Source organism: Zalophus californianus, chromosome 10 (assembly GCF_009762305.2).
Source record: "Zalophus californianus isolate mZalCal1 chromosome 10, mZalCal1.pri.v2, whole genome shotgun sequence".
NCBI classification, from domain to species: Eukaryota; Metazoa; Chordata; class Mammalia; order Carnivora; family Otariidae; genus Zalophus; species Zalophus californianus.
This window is the reverse complement of record NC_045604.1, coordinates 83,756,584-83,779,448: the sequence shown is the minus strand read 5'-3', so window position 1 is coordinate 83,779,448 and position 22,865 is coordinate 83,756,584. Positions and strand designations below refer to the sequence as shown.

Below are 22,865 nucleotides of genomic sequence, written 5' to 3'. Positions count from 1 at the left end.
TCTCCGGGTCCTGAGTTGAAATCAACTTCCGTGTTGGGAGTAGAGCTTCCAAAGAAAAAAGTAAAAAAAAAAAAAAGTTTCCAGAATCAACAGATATCTCAACATGGTGAATTCCTTTTTTCATATTAATTTTCATACCTTTTCAAAAAAGGAAATTGTATTCTTTCTTTTAAAGATTATTTATTTATTTATTTGATAGGGAACAGAAGCCGGGGGGGGGGGCGGGGAGTGGGAGAGGGAGAGGGAGAAGCAGGCTTCCCGCAGAGTGGGGAGCCCGATGCAGGGCTTGATCCCAGGACCCTGGGATCATGACCTGAGCCGAAGGCAGATGTTTAACGACAGCTATGCAGGTGCCCCAAGGGAATTGTATTCTTGTTGGAAATTATTTTTTTTTGGAGCTTAATGTTGCTGTTCATATTAACGTAGTATGTCTAGGATTTCATGTTTATTATTTTAAAAACTTTTATTTATCAATATTTTATTTTTGAGAGAGAGAGAGAAAAAGGGGGAGAGGGAGAGAGAGGATCGTAAGCAGGCTCCACACCCAATGCAGAGCCCAGTGTGGGGCTCAGTCTCTCAACCCCTGAGATCATGACCTGAGCTGAAATGGAGTAAGATGTTTCACTGACTGAGCCACCCAAGCGCCCCTATTTAAAAACCTTTTAAAGGCTTCCCGTGTTTGTTTATTTGTTTATTTAAAGATTTATTTATTAGAGAGCAGGCAGGGGGAGGAGCAGAGGGAGAGAGAATCCTGAAGCAGGCTCCCCTCAGAGTGCGGAGCCCAACACAGACCCGATCCCAGGACCCCGAGATCATGACCTGAGCCAAAAGTTCAACTGACTGAGCCACCCAGGTGCCCCTAAAGGCTTTTTTGCGTTTATTTTAAAAATCTTTTTTTAGAGAGGTTTCTGGTATCAGAATAAATTTTGTTTTGTTTTGTTTTTTTGGTATGGAACTTCCTAAGTTACGTTATTTCTTTTTTTTTTTTAAAGTTTATTTGAGAGAGAATGAGAGCGAGCGAGCGAGAGCACAAGAGGGGGAGTAAAAGAGGGAGAAGTAGACTCCCTGCCTAGCAGGGAGCTGGACGCTGGACTTGATACCAGGACTCGAGGATCATGACCTGAGCTGAAGGCAGTCACTCAACCAACTGAGCCACCCAGGCGCCCTGTTTCTTAGTTTATAAGAAGAGACACTACTTTTCCTTTTCTTTCTTTTTAGCATCTTTTTTTTAAAAAATATTTTATTTATTTAGAAAGCACGGGCAGGCAGGAAGGAGGGGCAAAGGAAGAAGGAGAGAGAGAATCTTAAGTGGACTCAGCACTGAGCGCAGAGCCCAATGCAGGACTTGATCTCACGACCCAGAGGTCATGACCTGAGCTGAAATCAAGAGTCCAGTGCTTAACTGACTGAGCCACCCAGGTGCTTCTCTTTTAAGCATCTTAAAGAACCTCAACAGTGCTCTTAGAGTTCACAAAAAAATTACTAATGGCTCTACAATGGTCTAAGATAATTGTATATTCATGTGTGTTTGCATATTTTTAAAAATCCAAAATACTTAATACCTTTTCTATTGAATGGGAAGAAGTTTCCACTAATAAGTATGGCTTGGACTATATACTGACAAGATACTCATTTTTCCTCCATATATGACAGCATTGGCAACATTGTCTTTTTTACTGAAGCTCTTTGAATTTAATTTTTTCCTTTTTATTTAAATTTGTTCCTTGAAAATTTGTTTTTCTGATCCTTAGCATTTTAATCTTCTCATTTTATTTTTTGTTATTTTTAATTAAGTAGGCCCCTTTTTGTTATTTTTAATTAAGTAGGCCTCATGCGCAACATGGGGCTTGAACTCATGACCCTGAGATCAAGAGTTTAATGCTTTACTGACTGAGCCAGCCAGGTGCCCCAATCTGATTATATTTATTTATTTATTTATTTTTAAAAGATTTTATTTATGTATTTGAGAAAAGAGAGTACGAGCAGGGAGAGAGGAAAAGGGAGAGGGAGAAGCAGTCTCCCTACTGAGCAGGGAGCCCAACACCGGGCTGGATCCCAGTACCCCGAGATCACAACCTGAGGCAAAGGCAGACGCCGCCTCCCATCTGATTTTAAAAGAGGGATGTGTTTGTGTGTGTGTGTTTAAAATTTTAACTTTCATCTTGGAATATTTAGTTCTTTGAAGCAACCCATGAACAACTCTTTGGTGTTCATCTTCTTTTGAGGGTCTCCCTGTTTTATATTCCTGGTAATATGAATCCTGGAATTCCTTGCCTGAAGTGCAACACTTTATTTCCAGACTCTTTGTTTTGATTCTAACACTGGACATTCAGATTCATTGCCCTAATGCCAGATTCTATGTTGGCTTCCTGAGATTTGCCAGAATTCAGACAGAAAAACCTATTAATTGAGGGAAAGGTGTCAAATTTTTGTCCTCTATAGAATGGGGCTCTGATTATGTTAGATTCTGATAAAAAAAATTCCAGTGATCACCAGTATCACATAGTATGGTGCAGTTGAATTTTTCTTGCCTATCTTTATATACTTCAGGTAAATGTGAAGAAAAATGAAAGTGTAGCAGGTTTCCCAACAGCAGTACTATGAAACTTGAGATTCAGTGTTTATTCTTTAGTTGGGTTTAAAGGAATCTACCTGGGGTCATCTGACTAGCTCAGTTGTAGAGCATGTGACTCTTGATCTCAGGGTTGAGTTTAAGCCACATGTTGAGAGTAGAGTTTACTTAAAAAAAAAAAAAAAAAGAAATCCACCTTAAGACACTGTTGTTTTTGAAGGACTTGAGTTAGAATTCTGACCATGAAAAAATGATTAATTCTGTCATAATTTGAAATATTGATAGCATTTATTTTTATTTTCTTATTGATAGCATTTTAGTGTGTGATATCTTATTCCTTTTTTTGAAAATACTGAAATGAAGGGACACCTGGGTGGCTCAGTTGATTCAGTGTCCAACTCTTACTTTGGCTCAGGTCATGATTTCAGAGTTGTGAGATCCAGCCCCAAGTCATGCTCTGTGCTTGGCACGGAGTCTGCTTGGGATTCTCTCTCTGTCTCCCTCTGCCCCTCATCCTGCACGTGTTTTCTCTCTCTCTCTCTCAAATAAATAAAATCTTAAAAAAATACTGAAATTAAAATTGAAGTTATGTTTAATGAAGGTTGTATGTGTGGGGAGTAACCAAATGGCTGACTGTAAAACAAAGTTTTATAAAAGAAGCCTTTATTTAGGTGGCCTATCTTGTATAGTTACTGGAATGCTAGTATTCCCTATGTTTTTACTGTTATTAGGATATAAAAATTACACCAGTAGTGCTGTTCTTCCCACACTTAGTTCATTTAAAAATCCACTTGCTGTCTTAGTATAATTGCATTGGAGAAGTTAGAAATAGAACCGGTGTGTTTTATGTTTTTTTCTCAGGTGTATTTATTTTTAAGAATATGTGCATTTTTAGTATTGATCCTTCACAAATATTTATCTTAGGAAAGGCTGGTGTCATGAAAATAACAGTGGAGTAAAAATGGGAAGACAAAGGTCCTTTGTAATGGCACTACCCAGTTGTTCCTCTCAGGAGGTAATTCTTGCCTTCCCTAAGATGTAGGGTTATGGGTGTTCAGGTTTGGAAAATTACTTTCAAAATTATTTAAGTGCTATACAAATGCTATTTATATGTTGCCATGTCTGAATCAAATTTGGAATTTCAAAGATCTTCCCTCTTTTATCTCTTCTTCAGAAAGTTTTAGAATTTATTACACGCATGCGCACACTCACACTCTAGTTAACATTTCATTTTTTTTTTTAACTTACTGTATACTTTTTTAAAGATTTTATTGGGGTGCCCGGGTGGCTCAGTCAGTTAAGCATCTGCCTTCGGCTCAGGTCATGATCCCAGGGTCCTGGGATTGAGTCCTTTATAAGGCTCCTTGCTCACTGGGGAGCCTGCTTCTCCCTCTGCCACTGCTCCTCCTGCTTGTGCACTCGCTTTCTCTGACAAGTAAATAAAAAATATATATATATTTTTAAAGATTTTATTTATTTGACAGAGAGAGACACAGTGAGAGGGGAACACAAGCAGGGGAGTGGGAGAGGGAGAAGCAGGCTTCCCGCTGAGGAGGGAGCCCGATGCGGGACTTGATCCCAGGACCCTGGGATCATGACCCGAGCCAAAGGCAGATGCTTAACTGACTGGGCCACCCAGGCGCCCCAATAAATAAAACCTTTAAAGAAAAAAATAAAATTTTATTTTATTTATTTACATTCAATTAATTAACATACAGTTATTACTAGTTTCAAAGGTAGAGTTCAGTGATTCATCAGTTCATTTTTTTTCTTCTAGTACTCGTGTGTGTGTGCACACGTGTGTAGTAATTCTAAAGATTTCATAAAGAGTGAATAATTCAGGGTATATGAATCGAAGCACATATAATTGTTAAATTTCTATTAGGTGTGGCATATGTCATTTTTAATATTATATGAAATACTGTGATAAATGATATTTATTTAAAAAATGTGTGGATATGCAATTAGTTGCTCTCCAGGATAATAGAGGTTCTCTTTCTATATTTTTTTGTGTGCTACCGTTATGTAAGCCTGCTTCAAGTTGGCTAATGAGGAATTTGACTGTAAATCTGCATCATTCTATATTTTTTCTCTTTATCTTACTAATCACACTTAAAGAACTTGATGCCACTTGAAATTGTGAGCCAGAAAAAAAGAATCTAATCTTTGTGACTACTTGCATACATTGGAGGGCAGGTGCCAGTGGAATAAATAGAGAAGGTGTGGATTAAAAGGTAGTTTGTACCTTGGTTAACTTTTGTTATACAGTTGGAATTTAAAGACCTAATTCTTTAAGAATTCCAGTTGAATGCTGCATTGCTCCCCCTCTTCTCCACCATCTGGTATTGTTTTAAAGGGAGTATGGGGGGGCGCCTAGGTGGCTTAGTTGGTTAAGCATCTGGCTTCTGCTCAGGTCATGTTCTCAGGGTCCTGGGATTGAGCCCCACATCGGGGTCCCTGTTCAGTGGGGAGTCTGCTTCTCCCTCTCCCTTTTCCCCCTTCATGCTCTCTCTCTCTCAAATAAATAAAATCTTAAAAAAAAGAATCAGCGTTCTTTAAAAAATAAAAAACGGAGTAGGGAGGATAGATCATGAAATCATAGAAAGGCTATACTCTGCCACTGTAATAGTTTGAAGTACTTAAAAAAGAAGACCACATATATTTTCTGAACAAAGATAGGAATTAATGAAATTTTATGTCATTTTTATGAGAAGGTATACAGTGTTAAGCTATCATGAGATTTTGGTACTATTTTAAATTATGTCACTACGAATTGACTCAATCAGTAAATGCTGTCTCCTAAGAAACTTTGTATCTGGAAACATTGATTTTTCTCTTTTGTTGTAAAAGGGAATTATGAAAATTTCTATTTTTAAACCTGTTTAGTATAAAATCTGACAATAAAAAGATGTGGTTTGTATAGACCTTGTGGGTTTAAAGTGGCTGAAGCGATGATTTTATATTTCATAGCTTTCTTAAACTTAAGACTTAATACTTTTTTTTATTTTAGTCCCCCCCCCCTTTTTTTTTAAGTAATCTCTACACCCAGTGTGGGGCTAGAACCCACAACCCTGAGATCAGGAGTTGCACGCTCCACCAATGGAGCCAGCCAGGTGCCCCAAGGCTAAATACTTTTAAATACCTCAATATATTTCATGCTGTGGCTGAGCACAGTGGGAGCGCTGTTTCCCAGCACTTGATTGCCACTTGCTAGTATGTTTCAGTAACTACCAAAACTGTCTTCCTTTAATGAATTTTCTAATAGAAGAATAGTGTGATTATTTTGAAAAGTATCTTCCTTTCCCAGCTAATTGATTTAGGAGGCCATATCTTTTGAGATTTATTTATGAGACCTTTCTATTTATTTATATTTAAATAGTAGGAAGTAGTTATTTCAAGATCACCCCTAAAACAGAGGTCCCAGTGCTTAAGTAGGAGAGTTTACCGTATGTATTTACCTCTGATTAGAGGTAGTATGTTTCTTTACCATCGTACACCAGGAGACCTACGGAGCTAGGTCTTATAGGTGTTATAGGGGATGTTGAAAGGAATCAGTCTGTTTAAAAGTCCACCTGTAGTCTCAGTATAGAACCAAGGTTTTTTTAGATTCTTCTCTAAGGTATATTTATTTATTAAGAGGGTTGGGGCAGGGGTAATGTGTATAATTTGAGAGTGCCCTGAAGATATTTCTGTTAGTTTCTTACTCTTTTTAAGAATTACTAGTGTGGAGGGGTGCGTGGGTGGCTCAGTTGGTTAAGTGTCTGCCTTCTGTTCAGGTCATGATCCCGGGATCCGCTCTTTGCTCAGTGGGGAGCCTGCTTCTCCCTCTTCCTCTTTCTACCGCTCCCCTTGCTTGTGCACGCGCACTCTCTGTCAAATGAATAAGTAAAATCTTTAAAAAAAAAAAAGGAATTACTAGTGTGGAATATGAAATTCAGTAAGTGTTTTTCCCATAATTGCCATCATATTTAAGATATGTTACATGTCAAGGGCTTCATGATAGAATATTGCTCTGTTGATACCCTAAAACCTTGACTATGCCCAAGATTTGTAGGGTGTATCGTACCATGTGGCAGTAGTGCCTAACTTGATAATAGTTTTCTTTCTTTATTTTTTTTTTAAAGAAATATTTTCTTTTTTTTTTTTAATTTTTAAGATTATTTATTTATTTATTTGACAGAGAGAGAGAGAGAGAGTGAGAGCAGGAACACAAGCAGGGGGAGTGGGAGAGGGAGAAGCAGGCTTCCCGCCAAGCGGGGAGCCCGATGCGGGGCTCGATCCCAGGACCCTGGGATCATGACCTGAGCCGAAGGCAGACGCTTAACGACTGAGCGACCCAGGCGCCCCGATAATAGTTTTCTTTAAAAGTACGCATGTCTAAATTCCATAATATTTGGTTTTTCTTAACGTGTTACAAGTGATTTTTGGCAATCACATCATTTTTCTTGACCAGTGTCACCAACAAAAAAAAGTTGTAATGATGTTTAACTTTTACACAGTACCTTTATTTTATTTTAATTTTTTAAAAGATTTTATTTATTTATTTGACAGAGAGAGACACAGCAAGAGAGGGAACACAAGCGGGGGAGCAGGAGAGGGAGAAGCAGGCTCCCCACCGAGCAGAGAGCCCGATGCGGGGCTTGATTCCAGGATCCCGGGATCATGACCTGAGCCGAAGGCAGACGCTTAATGCCTGAGCCACCCAGGCGCCCCCGTACTTTTATTTTTGAAAGAGACTACAGTGCCTTTTAGGATTATTTTTAAAGGGAAGATTTAAAATATGTAATTGTTGGAGAATCTCACAAGCATATCAGTCCCTTGGGGATACGTTTGAGTCTATTAGAGGAACTTTATCTGAATAACTCTACAGTCAGTATTTGCCTATTTTCAGGACTTTTTAAAGGTGGCTGCACACATTTTTTTTTTTTTTAAGATTTTATTTATTTATTTGACAGCACAAGCAGGGGGAGCGGCAGGAAGAGGGACACGGAGAGGGAGAAGCAGACTCCCCACCGAGCAAGGAGCCCGATGTGGGGCTCGATCTAGGACCCTGGGATCATGACCCGAGCCGAAGGCAGATGCTTAACAGACTGAGCCACCCAGGCGCCCCAGTTGCACACATTTTTATGCTGATAAAACCCTCTGCCTTTTCCTTGCTTATAGAATCCCAGTCTGATTTCAAGACTCTTCCTTTTGGGATTTCTGTAGTATTTAACTGTTAGTGATTCTTCTCAAACCTTCTCTGTTTTAACGGGCTATGTTTGGCATTTAACTGGAGAACCTCAGGGGGGTGTGGGTGAAGGGGGTGGACAGGTTTCTTTGTAGACTTTTTGTCTTTTTGTCCTTCCTCTGCTAGGGAGGTCATGGAGTAAGAGATTTCCTTTCAATCTTGGCAATTTCCCAGGCTGAATGGTATGTTTCTAAAGTACTTCCAGGACTTGCTGACAAAAGAGGAAGATAAGCGATACAAATGGGAGCTGAAGCAGGGTTTCTTTTTAAGGCAGTCAGCTAGCTTGGGTTAAAAATAAAGGCCAGGAGAAAGTGAGTCAAATTAACATGGTGCCTTAGATTGACGAACCTTTAGGTGAGCTATTATTTAGCATAAACAGAATTATTTCTGTTAAATACAGAACCCTGAATTCACATTTGTATTGGAGATTGAAAGCATACCAGATTTTGTAACTGCAAATATTCTTAATGCCTGGTAAGATAAGAATTTATGCTAGATGAGGTACAGAGCCTTGGTATACTTAAATTAGCAGTGGATTTCTCCTGTCTCTGTCTCAGCCAGTGATTTTCTGATTTTGCCAGGCTTAGTAGTTTGACTCTTTCTGAAACAATATTTTTGTGCTGTCTCAGTGGTCAGTAAGAATTTAGCCACAGTTTTGAAAACTATCAACGTGGGTAGGTGATAAAATATTAATAATTTATAGTGCGTTTCTTTTTGTGCATTTCTTTCTTATGAAAATAAACTGCTACAGGGACTATATTAGGTATTTCTCAGGCATGGATAGAGTGAAATTGCTATTTTGCTAGAAATTTAGAATTTTTTCTGTTAATGTCAGTAACGGTTATCTTTTACTGATATAAGGACTGTTTTGTTTCTTTCTGTATCTTGGCTAGCTAGGCTAATCCTTTCTGAGCTTTAAGTTCCAGTTCTTAGGCTTGATTAATTAATTCAGACACTAACAGGCTTTGGTTTCATTGGAAAGCACAGTGACTTAAAGCTGGTGCCATGTTTTGCTTTTCCCCTTAGAATGGTTAAATATGGTAGGCAATGTAAGACCTGAAATACTGAAGTATTAAAAATAAATCAACAGTCTTTCCCTTATCTTTTTATACCTTTATTGTAAAGATCTGTTTCCTTTAAAGTCAGATTTATTGGGGTGCCTGGGTGGCTCAGTCGGTTAAGCGTCTGCCTTCTCAGGTCATGATACCATGGTCCTCTGTGGAGCCTGCTCTTCCCTCTCCCTTTTACCCTCCCCCTCACTCTTGTGCTCTCCCTCTGTCTCTCTTTCTCAAAATAAATAAAATCTTTTTTTTTTTTAAGATTTTATTTATTTGTGAGAGAGAGAGAAATAGCATGAGAGGGGAGAAGGTCAGAGGGAGAAGCAGGCTCCCCGCTGAGCAGGGATCCTGATGTGGGACTCGATCCCGGGACTCCAGAATCATGACCTGAGCCGAAGGCAGTCGCTTAACCAACTGAGCCACCCAGGCACCCAATAAATAAAATCTTTAAAAAATTTTTTAAAAAGTCAGATTTATTGAGGTATAATTTACATGCTGTATAGTTCTTTGAGTTTTGACCAATGTATGTAATGTTGTAAACATGACCACTGCAGTCAAGCTATAGAATAGTTCCATCATCCCAAACCATTTCCTTGTGCCCCTTTGTAGTCAGTATCTACTCTCAGCCCTTGATAACCTCTGGTCTTTTTTTTTCCCCTATAATTTGATCTTTTCAAGAAAGCCATAAATTTTTTTTTTTTTTAAGGAATTTTTTTTGGGGGGTGATGCCTGGGTGGCTTGGTCAGTTAAGTGTCTGCCCTTGGCTCCGGTCATGGTCCCAGGGTCCTGGGATCAAGTCCCACCTCAGGCTCCCTGCTTAGCAGGGAGTCTGCTTTTCCCTTGGCCTACTGTTCCCCCTGCTTGTGCTCTCTCTCTCTCTCAAATAAATAAAATCTTAAAAAAAAAAAAGATTAAAAAAAATTTTTTTTTAAAGCTTTTATTTATTTATTTGACAGAGAGAGATACAGTGAGAGAAGAAACACAAGCGGGAGTGGGAGAGGGAGAAGCAGGCCTCCCACCGAGCAGGGAGCCCGATGTGGGGCTCGATCCCAGAACCCTGGGACCATGACCTGAGCCGAAGGCAGACGCTTAACGCCTGAGCCACCCAGATGCCCCCCTGTTTTTAATTCTCGAGTAATCTCTACACCCAGTTTGTGGCTCAAACTCACGACCCCAAGATCAAGAGTTGCATGCTCGGGCGCCTGGGTGGCTCAGTTGGTTAAGGAACTGCCTTTGGCTCAGGTCATGATCCTGGAGTCCCGGGATCGAGTCCTGCATCGGGCTCCCTGCTCAGCGGGGAGTCTGCTTCTCCCTCTGATCCTCTTCCCTCTTGTGCTCTCTATCTCTCATTCTCTTTCTCTCAAATAAATAATAAAATAAAATCTTTAAAAAAAAAAAAAAGAGTTGCATGCTCCACCAAGTGAGCCACCCAGGTGCTCCAAGAATGTCCTAAATCTTTAAAAAATTGTGGTAAAATGCACATAAATTTTATTATTTTACAAATCAGTCTACCAAGTACAGTTGACCCTTAAACAGTGTGGGGGTTGGGGTGCTGACACCTCCCCCTGCCCCCCCAGTTGAAAATCTGTATATAACTTTTGACTTCCCTGAAACTTAACTACTAATAGCCAGCTGTTGACTGGAAGCCTTACAATAATATAAGTAGTCAGCTAACACATATCTTGTGTGTTGTATGTATTATTTACTGTGTTCTTATAATAGAGAAAAAATGTTAAAATCATAAGAGAAAGTACATTTACAGTACTGTGCTGTATGTATTGTAAAAAAAAAATCTGCATGTAAGTGGACTGGTCCAGTTCAAATCCGTGTTGTTCAAGGGTCAGCTGTACTTCATGATGTACAGCCATCACCACTGTCTAGTTCCAGAATTTTTCATCATCCCAAACAGAAACCCAGTTTTTTAAGTAGTCACTTCCTATTCTCCCCTTCTCTCAGCCCCTGGCAACCACAAATCTGCTTTCTCTTTGGATTTGCCTATTCTGGATATTTACCATAAATGGAATCATATACTATGTAGTCTTTTGTTTCTAGCCTCTTTCACTTGGCATAATGTTTTCAGGGTTCATCCATATTGTGGCAGGTATCATTACTTCGTTCCTTTTTATGGAATCTTACATGGAATTTACAATCTTTTTTATCCATTCATCCTTTGATGGACTTTGGGGTTTCCACCTTTAGTTTATTGTGAATAGTGTTGTGGTGCATATTCACATACAAATTTCTGTGAGAAGACCTGTTGTCAGCTCTTTTGGGCATATACCTAGGAGTGGATTTGCTGGGTCAAATGGTAATTTTTTGCTTAACTTGAGGAATTGCCAAGTTTTTCTAAAGTGGTTGTACCATTTTACATTCCCTTCAGTTATGTATGAGGATTTCATTTTCTCAGTATATTTGCAACACTGGTAGTTTTTTGTGTTTTTTTTTTTAAACTATGGCTATCCCAGTGCGTGTGAATTCTCACTGTGGTTTTGATTTACATTTTCCTAATCACTAATGATGTTGAGCAATTTTTCATGTGCTTATTGGCTGTTTGTGTATCTTTGGAGAAATATAGCTGTTCAAATCTTTAGCCCATTTAAAAATTGGATTGTCTTTGTGTTGAGTTTGTAAGAGTTCATTATGTATTTTGGATACTAGACTCTTAGAAGATACATGATTTGCAAATATTTTTGCTGATTTTGTGAGTTGTCTTTTCACTCTTGATATAGTGCCCTTTGATGCGACAAAAATAAGGCTTTAAAAATGCATATTTTTATAAAATAAAAATTCAGAATTCATTTAAATATATTGCTGAAGCCAGCCCTTTCTAATTTTGGTGGCTTTTCTGTGTTCATAAAAGTCACTCTTTTTTTTTTTAAGATTTTATTTATTTAATTTGAGAGAGAGACAAAAAGAGCACGCATGCAACCACAGGTTGGGGGAGGGGAGAGGGAGAGAGAGCCGTAGACTCCCCGCTGAGTAGGAAGCTGGACACGGGGCTCCATCCCAGGACCCCAAGATCATGACTTGAGCTGAAGGCGGATGCTTAACTGACTGAGCCACACAGGCACCTCTTGAAAGTTACTTTTTTTTTTTTTAAGATTTTTATTTATTTATTTGATAGAGACAGTGAGAGAGGGAACACAAGCAGGGGGAGTGGGAGAGGGAGAAGCAGGTTCCCCGAGCGGGGAGCCCAATGCAGGGCTCCATCCCAGGACCCCGGGATCATGACGTGAGGCACTGAGCTACCCAGGTGCCCCAAGAAAGTTACTCATATGCATAGATCACATTTTAGTTATGGAAGTTTAACTTAGAAGACTAATTTTTACTTAATTTAAATAATTGTAATAGAGTTTGAACCAAGATCATCTTCTAGTCTGTCCGTACCCCTCCCTTCTCTATGCTGCAACCACTATGCTGTTCTCTTTTCCCTATGAAAGTTTGTGTGGTGTAATATAGTACCCTCTGCTAACATCTCAAACAAGTGAGCAAATTGAAGCTAGTATATAAATATAACTACTAAGTGCAAACTAGTGTGGTACATACTTTGAGAGTTTGAGGAAGGGGCTGGATAATGAGATTTTTTTTTTCCCTGAAATCACAGAGCATTTTATACTCCTAATTGGAACTTCAACTGACTTTACAGTTCTTTCCTTTCTAGATTATAAATTCTTACAGGGTTGGAACCATCTTAGTTCACCTTTTGGGGTCATAAGCTCTTAGTCAATGCTCTTGTAGTAAATGATCAAGAAAATACTGATTTTGATAGAATGCTTTGTAGAGGAAGTGTGGGTTGAAGAAAAGTTAGTGTTTGTTTAGGTTAGGGAACCGTATTCCACAGTTGAAAGGCCTCAGTTATGAGAATGGGTGATCATTTAGTCAACAAGTAATTTATATTCCATCTAGTCAGTGGGGTATATTCCATCTAGTCAGTGGGGGTGTGTGGTAGGCAACACTGAGAGTCCCCTGCCCTTCTGGTATTTACAGTCTCCTGGCAGAACACGTTTAAATGAGCTTCTTAATGGGGCGCCTGGGTGGCTCAGTCATTAAGCATCTGCCTTCGGCTCAGGTCATGATCCCAGGGTCCTGGGATCGAGCCCTGTGTTGGGCTCCCTGCTCAGGGGGAGCCTGCTTCTCCCTCTTCCACTCCCTCTGCTTGTTTTCTCTCTCACTGTCTCTGTCAAATTAAAAAAAAAAAAAAACAACAAAACTTTAAATAAGCTTCTCAAATCATCTAAGAGCTAAAGGAACTATTAGGTTCTCTGGTAGCACATATATAGCGGGACTACTAGCCAGACTCGGGAATCAGAAACTTTTCAAAGGAAAGCTGATGCTTGGAGGATAAAGAGAAATAAGCTAGGATCAGCAAAGAGTGAGGACAAAGCCATTCCAGGCTGACTGGCTGAGCAAGGTGATTCTTTCTGTGGCAATGAAAGATTAGAATGGATGGGGCATAGAGTGTAAAAGGGGTGGTTGGTAGAGATTTAGCTAAAAAGGGAAGTAAGGTACATAGGATGATAAGGGCAGTGAGAGGATATCAGATTTCTGTTTTATGATACTAATATTGGAATGTGGAGGAGAGATGGGATAGGAGAATTGGAAGTGGGAAACATACTGTCTGACTGATCAAATAGTGCCATTTATTAGAAAGTAGTGGTTAGATGATGGCACCATTTATTAAAATGGGGATTCTGGGAAGAAAGGAGCCAGTTGTTATGTTTGAGGCATTAGAACATTGAGATTGTTTTATTTATTTAAAATATTTTATTTATTTGACAGATACAGCAAGAGAGGGGACACAAGCAGGGGGAGTGGGAGAGGGAGAAGCAGGCTCCCCGCTGAGCAGGAAGCCCCATGCGGGGCTCCATCCCAGGACCCTGGGATCATGACCTGAGCCAATCCCCTTAACTTCCCTTAATATTTTCCTCACACCAATCTGTTAAAATTCCAACCCTGGATAAACCCTAGTATCAATTATCCATCCAGCTGAGCCACCCAGGCACCCCGAGATTGGTTTTTAAAAAGTTGGGTACATAGGTCTGGACCTCAGAGTGGACGTCAATGATGGAGGCCTAGATCAAGGAGTCGATGTCATACAGGTGGTAAATATTGCCATTGGCATGGATTGAGAAAGTCAGAGTGAGATGAATAGAGGCCTAGGGTCAGGCTTTGAGATACCTCAAGATTTTGGGGTTTGGTAGAGGAGGTTGAACAAGCCCTCAGAAGTTCCTGAGAAAGTAGAACCAGGTAGGAAGAAATACAGAGTACTTCATCCCATAAGCCAAAGGAAGGGAAGAATCTGGTTACTTTGAATTCTCAGGATCTCAGCACAGAGGGTTATTGTAAGAATTTTAAAAAGAGGTTTTCATTCAGCCCACCTCATTCCTCTGCAAGGCACCTTTGTGCAGGCCACAACCTGCTTAACTCTACTTAGCAGCCCTGTGCAAGCTGCTGAGAGGATGAGTAAGATAAAGCCTGAAGTAGGTGTTTAGCAACCTGGGCTCATAGTTGGTTTTGCTGAAAGTAATGGGGCAGAAGTTGGATCAGCGTGGATCGAGGAGCCAGTAGAGGTGAAAAAACAGGGTGGGGAGTAGGGACAACTCTTAGTTTGCAGAGAGTGAAGGCAGATTGTTTGGTGGAGGTCATGTGGGATTGATGGAGTTTTTGTTTTCTAATATTTTTTAAATATGTTTTTGTATCTTTAAATGGGAAACATTAAAATTTTACATGTGTAAAGAGAAGATTCAGTTCAATGGGAAAGAAGAAAAGGGTATTTGCAAAGTTAAGAGAAGGTGGAAGTAGATGGAATCCCAATCAAGGCTTAGAATTGGGTGCAGATGTGTGATGGTATCTTCTTTTTTCTTGGTGAACCAGAGAGACAGAGAAGTGTGTGTGTGTGTGTGTGTGTGTGTGTGTGTAGGGGGGTTAGGAGAGTATTTTGGAATCTGAAGAGAATGGGGCAGGTCTGGATAATGCATGTAGAGAATGGGAGATGAACGTTGGGAGGACGTGGGGATGTGGTGCTTACTTACGGATGATGGATAATTGATACTAGGGTTTATCCAGGGTTGGAATTTTAACAGATTGGTGTGAGGAAAATATTAAGGGAGGTTAAGGGGATTGGCAAGAGTGTTACTGAAATGATAGACCATAAACTCAAAGCTGAAAGGAGGTGAAGAAGGAAGAAAGTACTTGGACTGGGAAAAAGTAGAGAGTCACTGGAATTAAAGTTACTTGGAAAACAACAACAACAATTAGAGTGGTATTGAGAGAGAGTGTGAATAGACAGTTGTCAAAAGTAAGTCATCAGGGGACATTGAGCAAGATGAACTAAAAAGGGGTTATGGAATTTTAGAGACAAGTAGGCCACAAGTGGCAGCTCCTCCTTTTGCAGGAACAGTTTCACTGGAGTGCTGATGGTGGCACCCAGGTTACAGTGAATTGAAAAGTGAGCGAAGATGAGGAAGGTAAATTTTTCCCAAGAGTTTTGGCTGTGAAGAGTCTAGACAATGAGAATTAGAAGGAAAAAGGGCGTTAAGAGTTTGTCCCCCCCTTTTTAAAGTAGGCTCCATGCCCCAATGTGGGGCTTGAACTTGTGACCCCAAGATCTAGAGTCGCATGCTCTACAGACAGAGCCAGCCAGGATCCCCAAGATTCTGATTTTTGTTGTTGAAAGGAAAACTCGAGGGTGCTCATGTGTTGATGAATGATGAGCAGTAGCAAAGTGGGAGATCCACAGCATGCCTCAGAAAATAGGGGCAATGTATGGATTCAGAGCATTGCTGTAGATAGGACATTCACTTGTTCCATGATGTGTGGGTGATGGGAGGAAAGGCTTTGTGTCAACATGTGGGTGAATTTGTGGGTTTGCTGGAAGGAAGTTGGCAGGCACTGGTGGAGTGCTGAAAACTTAAAAGTTAAACAGAACTTAATTTGAGTTCTTGCTCTGCCTTTTACCAGATGTGCAGCTTTCGGTCAGTTATGGAACCTTACGTAGACGGCAATTTATTATCTTTAGTGATCATAATAGGATTATGTTAAAGATGAAATGAAGTACTAAATATATGTAAACTGCTTGGCTCAGTTGCTTACCAGATGTGGTAGGAGCTCAAAACTGTTAGTCCTTACTATTGAGAGTGCTGTAGAAGAATGGCTTGCATTTCTCGTGAAGCAGGAATGTGGAAGGTCATGTACTGGAAGAACTGGGGAAAGGAGGAAGGTGCAAAAAGTCTGAAAACTGTCTTGGAAAGGAGAGAACCCTGGCTAGGGAAACACGGGAAGTATTGAAGACCCAGTTGTAGACTGAAAATTACCTGGGGGTGGTATGTTGACCAGCCTTTACACTGAGGACAATTCTGCGCATGTAGAGCAAAGGTTAAAATCTAATGTAGTACCCTCCTAGAGTTGCTTTGTTTGTCCCTTCTGGTTAATTTGGCTAGAGCTCAATCAGTAGAGGGTGTTTGAGAGTCCTTGGAAGGGAAATTATACTGAAGTCAAATCTTTACTATGTTTGCTAAAGATGTTATTAATAAAATTTACAATCTTTAAAATTTTGGGTTAGGGCATGTTCAGTGATTTTAAATATCGATGCAGAGTTAGAGGGAACATGGTCCATAAAACCAGCCTTACTCGGGTGCCTGGGTGGCTCAGTTGGTTAAGCGACTGCCTTCGGCTCAGGTCATGATCCTGGAGTCCCGGGATCGAGTCCCACATCAGGCTTCCTGCTCAGCAGGGAGTCTGCTTCTCCCTCTGACCCTCTTCCCTCTCATGCTTTCTATCTCTCATTCTCTCTCTCTCTCAAATAAATAAATAAAATCTTTAAAAAAAAAAAAAAAAACCAGCCTTACTTCTGATACCAGGTCCAAGTTCAGGGGTCCCTAAGACTACTCTTAGGTTGCATAAGTCACCAGAAGGACTTACTGAACTCATTGAAAGCTGTTCTACTCATGGTTACAGTTTATTACAGCTAAAAGATTCAGATTAAAATCAGCTACTGGTGAAGGCCCATACAGCAGAGTCCAGAAAGGTTTTGAATGCAGAGCTTCCAATTGTCCTTTCCTTGTGAAGTCATGAACACAATATTACTCTTCTGGTGTTGATGTGTGACACACAATACGCATGGAGTATTACCCACCATGGAAGCTCACCCAGGTATTGTTGTCTAGAGTTTTTTTATTGGGACTCCATGATCAACTGCCTACATACGTAAACTTAGTTTCCAGCCCTTCTGGAGGTTGAGCTAGTCCTTGGGACTCAAAGCCCCTTTACCCTCATAAATTACAGTGTTATACTTTCTGGTGTGGCCCAAAGCCTCCAGGTGAACAAGGGCACTTTTATTAGGCATGACATTCTAAGACTTCAGAGATTACCTTCCAGAAGCCAAGGGTAAAGGCCAGATGGACCTGCTTTGGTCTTGGTGAGATTATTTACAGTTTTACAAAAATAGTTAAAATAGTATTTTCATATTTTGAGTCTACATTGCTATTTAGTTGAGTTTGATTAGTGATGGAAAATTGGTAAGAGAACCCATAAATAGATAATTAAGATTTGGTATTACATACATTTAATACTTAAGTAGGGAAGTTTCATCAAGAAATTATATTAACTTAATATTACAGTGCTGCAAAACCGATGTAAACTCATAATTTTGGCAAGATGGTTCAGTTCTGTTTTACTAAATTTGAACTCACTATTTTCTCTTGTGGGAAGAGTTTCAAATAGTGAAGTCCATGAGCCTCCCAAATGAATTTTTTAGCCATAGATTCATATTTCATAGTATAGTTTCACCTTTTCATCTATTCCTCATGAAACATGTCTGAATCCAGGTGAGTAACAGGCATCATAGGGATAACCTTGAATTTATTTCTAAAAGATAAATCATTTTCAAGTGGTATTAACTGTTAGTAAGGAAAAACTCACAGCATATTCTACAACTACTTTATGACAGTGACACTATTTTTGCCCATCATTGGTTTCGAGAATAAATGCATTCCCACCTCATTGGCTTAAGTGCAAATCTCATTTCCTGGTTGATATCCATTACAAATTAGATCTCACCCGTGAGAGCAAAAACCCTTAATAAGCCTAGTTAAAAACAACTTGAAGCAGTATGATGCTTATTCCAGTGGCACTACTAGGTGTGGTGTTTGCATCAAGTCATTTTGGGGTGCTTTATGGAAATGCTTCCTGATAGGGAATTCCCTGAATTCATACTTCCAGAGTGGTGCTTTTTGTTGTTGTTGTTGCATTTTAGTGCTTACAAGAACTGGACGAGACCACATGTAGCCAGGAGATACTATATCCCCTTGCACACGGTGGATTGTTGATGTGAGGTCTGAGGATTTGGGTCATTCAAAATAAATGACCTCTCAGATTTATTACATTTTCTGTATACTGAGAATAGGTAACTAAATGAGCGGTAACTATATTTGCATGTGGTTTGTATGTTAAGTTAACATTTAAATTCTCTTATGTACTAAAAAGTTTTTTTGGTTTGCCACCTTAAGCCTCTCTCCCTTCAAAGGCACAGAGTGGCTTTCCATCTCCATTTTTGCTTCAGCATATGAACCCTAGAGGGCCATAGTACAACTAAAAGCACCTAACCCATGAATGATATTTGCTTCATGTTTGAACAACAAATGTTTTAACCCACTGTCTTCACTAATATTGTAACTACTGTCTTACAGATTGACTTGATGCAAAACATCACAAAGGCTCCATATTATACAGTATGCGATTTTTGAGGTATGAGCTTTAGAAACTTACCTCTCATGTGGCATGTACATCAGGCTTTAACTTCACTTTAATCATTTGGGGGAAATTTATGCATTTCTCTTTTTTCTCTCTCTCTCCATAATATTTTTAGAGTATTAAAGGGGCTGTGGAGGTATTTTTGATCCTTGCTAGTATGATTCTTAGTTTTAACAGATAGATTTTTTCTTATCACTAAACAGACACTACTTTCTGGCAGATGATAGCTTTTTCAGCCCTTATAACTGGCTTAACATTTATACCTGCCTCTTTGAATTCAAGTCTGTATTTTGTGCCTTTGATTGCCTCATTTTAAGTGCTCATTTCCGCTCGTTAACAGTTTTCTATTTATTGGACTTGGTGGTGGTGGTGGTGCTAACAGCCTGGTACTGACTTTTTTTGAGACCTAAGCAGTCTTGATATTAAAAAAATCAAGATTTCATATAAATGCTGAGCCATTTTGTGCTTTTGGATTCAGACTACCTATAACTTGAATTCTGGTTGGAAATGTTTTGATCAGTTTGTTTTAAAAGAATGTGGCAACCAGTGAGTTTTTAGACAGTTCTGAGACAGTAGTTCTAACCCTAGTGATTTTTTTTGTTGTTGTTGTTATATTTCTGAAAACCCAAACTTGGGGGGCGGGGGAGGTAGAACTTGGTGTTCGTAACTCATGGGATTTTAAAACCTATATTTCTAATAAATTGGGAAGTTGTTCCCCATTCTTTTTTTCCAGTTTAAAATCAAATGCTTTGTAGGTAGAAATGAATTTGTTGGTAGGAGATTGCTTAATTTCTTCATTGAAGAACTTAAAATCAACTGCTATGTATTGGGTATGAAAACTTGTTTTGGTTGTATTCCTGTGCTGTTGAACTGCCTATATATTATTTGTCTGTTAGACTGGAAATCTTGAGTTTAGTATTATGGTCTTAATAACTTTTTTTTTTAAGATTTGTTTATTAGAGAGAGAGTGAACACGGGGAGGAGGGGCAGAGGGAGAGGGAATCTTAAGACTATTCTGAGTGTAGAGCCCTATGTGGAGCTTTGTCTCACAACTCTTGAGATCATGACCTGAGCTGAAACCAAGAGTCGGAAGCTTAACCGACTGCACCACCCGGGTGCCCCAGGGTCTTACTAACTTTGAGCATACCCTGTAAGTTAAGTATTAGTATCTCGTTTAAGCCTCACAACAACTTTACAGGTGAGATAGGTATTATCCCCATTTTATGCAAGAAACAACTGAGGCTTGGAGATTAAGTACCTTGTGGAAAGTCCCACTTACTTTCCGTGTTGGAGTTGGGATTTGAGCCCAAATCATTTTTTAACCCACATTTTCTGCTGCCTTATGTTTACTGCTATGTCCCCAGAAGAATGATACAAATACTTAACTCTTTGTAGTAAAGGTAGTATATGTGATACATAAACATAATTTAAACAAAATTCAGACCTTTTAAATATTGGTAGATTTTTGTTATCTTGTATCTGTTCATTTGCTAGCAGCTTACTTATCCAGGTTGTGTTAGGTGTCATACATATAGCCAAGTTCAAAGTCTGTCAGAAAAGCTCTTAAGCTCTCTTTTATTTTTGATTTCCCGTCCAGAAATTTATGTTACTTTATGGTTTATTGTAGGTGCACCTTTAATGTGCTATTTTTAAAAACATGGGAGATGCCATTACATTTGTTTTAAAAAGCTCTCATGCACCATTTAGTGTTAATGGTACTTAAATGCTTATAGATTAATATGCTTAGAAAAAGTTTTCTTTTTTTTCTTGAAATTTCATAAATTATATTTTTTCATCTATTGGAAATACTGAGCTTTGTTGATAAGTGAACTCTGGATGTTTGAAGAAGATACTCCATTATGGAGCCTTAGTCATTTTCATATGCTAGGGTCAGAATTTTATCAAGTTTCCAATTGAGAGTCTTTAGGAATAATTTAGATTTGTGCCATTTACCCAAGTTTAATTGGACCTATTGTTTGCATTCCATATTAACAGTGGTTTCAGTAAGTATAGATCAGGTTGTCTGACTGAACTTATGCTAAGTTCCATGTTTAGTATTTTTGTGGGTGGGGCAAAGAAAAAATGATAAATTGAAATATATAAACACTGAATTCATTTTTATATAAGAGGGAGGAGCTGCAAGGGTTGAGGAATAGGCTAGTTTCTGCTTTTTCCAGTGTCCTCAAGTTTCCCAAATAATTGTGGGTTCAGAAGGTGTTTTTAGTACATACCATAAAAGTGATTTTTTTCAGAAAGTTGTTCCTCAGAAGTAGTATCAATAGGACAGGAGCTTTTTTCTTGGTATTTTTCATATGGTGTTGTAGTGTTGTCTTATTTCTTGATGCTTTATGTTTGTTTGATGGTTGGAAGAATGAGGCTCATGAGAAATTATGAGACTCAGCTCCTGGTTGTATTGATGAGGACATTGAGGCCTAGAACTGATCCTTAGATAAGGATAAGGACTAATGTTACCTTGGGGCTGCACCACTTGTTTATTAATGGCCAAGTATCAGGGATTATTCTACACAGTACTTGACTTTTAAATAGATGATGGACTGCAACCTTCAATTTCAGCTTTATTGGAGTTCTGATATCTTATTTTTATTTTTCTCAATTTTTGTAATTTTAATAAGTGTCTATAGCTAAGGTATCTTCAGTGAAGTCTCCAATACATTAAAATAATCTTACTTTCCCCCTAATGTGTTTTTATATCCTGTCAAGCTTGCTTTCAAATATCGTTCTGTAATTTACTTTCCCACCAAATAATCCACCAAAACTTAGGAATTCAGGTGAGAGAGAGAGAGACTATGTGCCACATTGCCCCTGCCTTATATGTTGCCAGTGCTTTTTATTTTTATGACTGGGAAAACTGTAACTTTTCCACTGATTAACCTCTCCTGGGAGGAGAGCTGAGGAAGAATGATTCCTTTTATCAAATCATGTGAAGAGAATCCTGGACAAGGGTGACCAACTGTCTTATTTTGCCTTGCACTGACGGGGGGCGGTTCATGGACATGGGATTTCCATTGCTAAAATTGTTAACCCTTGACCACAGCAGGATGAGTTGGTCACTCTGATCCTGGTAATTATCCGTATTTCTGAATGGGTCTGTAGAAGAGAAGGGGCTGAACAGCTAGCTTTGCATTCATTGACAATCTCTTCCCTATTGAAAGACTTATTAGTAATTGGAGTGCTTATTTATAATAATGATTTAAAAATTAGAGTGGCAGGAGAGGCTTGAATAAAAGATTTATGAGTCGGGCTGTGAAAATATTTGTTTAAAGTTTAATCTTATACTTTTCTCTCTTTACAGAACTGATAGTGCATCAGCCGACCCAGATACTTTAAAATATTCTTCATCCAGAGATCGGGGTGGGTCTTCTTCTTATGGACTGCAACCTTCGAATTCAGCTGTGGTGTCTCGGCAAAGGCACGATGATACCAGAGTCCACACTGACATACAGAATGACGAAAAGGGTATATATGCTTCTTTTATTGTTAGAGGCATGTTTTTTTGTTTGTTTTTTAACCTACCAGCCTTTCCCTAGCTTTCTCTTTCCCTCTGTTTTTCTCCCTTACTTCTCTCTTTTTTTTAATATGCTTAAGATATAAATATTAAATAAGTGCTGTTGTTGAAACTTCATAATAAGTTTACCCCTTCGTTAAAAATTTTTTTAAATTTTCGTACATTATAATACACATAGGCAGTTTCCTTGCCACCCAAAATATCACAAAGGCTGAAAGTCTCCTGACTACTATCTCTCCTCTAGACTTTTAAAAGTTTTTAAAGGGCAAAATCTGACTTAATTTAGTTTATATTTCTCTTATCTTCTGTGGATGGACAAAATGAAATCAGGATGATTTCAAAGCCGGGGCAGCGCAAGGGAAGAGTAGGAGAAGCAAAGTCTGGTTGAGCTGTAGATGGGTAGTAAGATCCTGAACTGTCAGGAATTGATTGAGTAAAGCAAAGAACCCTATTAAAATATGTAAATGTCTTTGTTTTTAGGTGGCTACAGCGTCAATGGAGGATCTGGGGAAAATACTTATGGTCGGAAGTCGTTGGGGCAAGAGCTGAGGGTTAACAATGTGACCAGCCCTGAGTTCACCAGTATTCAGCATGGCAGTCGTGCGTTAGCCATCAAAGACATGAGGAAATCACAGGGTAAGATTGGACAAACTGGGGGCCAGTGACAAATGCCTCCACAAACACCTGTATCCTTTCTTTCCTCTGGATGCGGTATTCTTCTTCTTTTTT

General features: G+C 39.1%; 1 protein-coding gene across 6 annotated transcripts in view; it reads left to right on the top strand.

Annotated features, from left to right (window-relative positions):
- SMG1 (SMG1 nonsense mediated mRNA decay associated PI3K related kinase) overlaps nucleotides 1-22,865 on the top strand; it is a 104,600-nt gene that overhangs the window by 7,655 nt on the left and 74,080 nt on the right. For 5 of the 6 annotated variants that reach the window (XM_035722093.1, XM_035722091.1, XM_035722092.1 and 2 more), the window contains exons 2-3: nucleotides 21,924-22,087; nucleotides 22,617-22,772. In XM_035722093.1, coding sequence (XP_035577986.1) covers nucleotides 21,924-22,087; nucleotides 22,617-22,772 — 320 coding nt within the window. Of the gene's footprint in view, nucleotides 1-18,546; nucleotides 18,605-21,923; nucleotides 22,088-22,616; nucleotides 22,773-22,865 lie in introns of all 6 variants that reach the window. The other variant, XM_035722095.1, reaches the window with a different exon arrangement.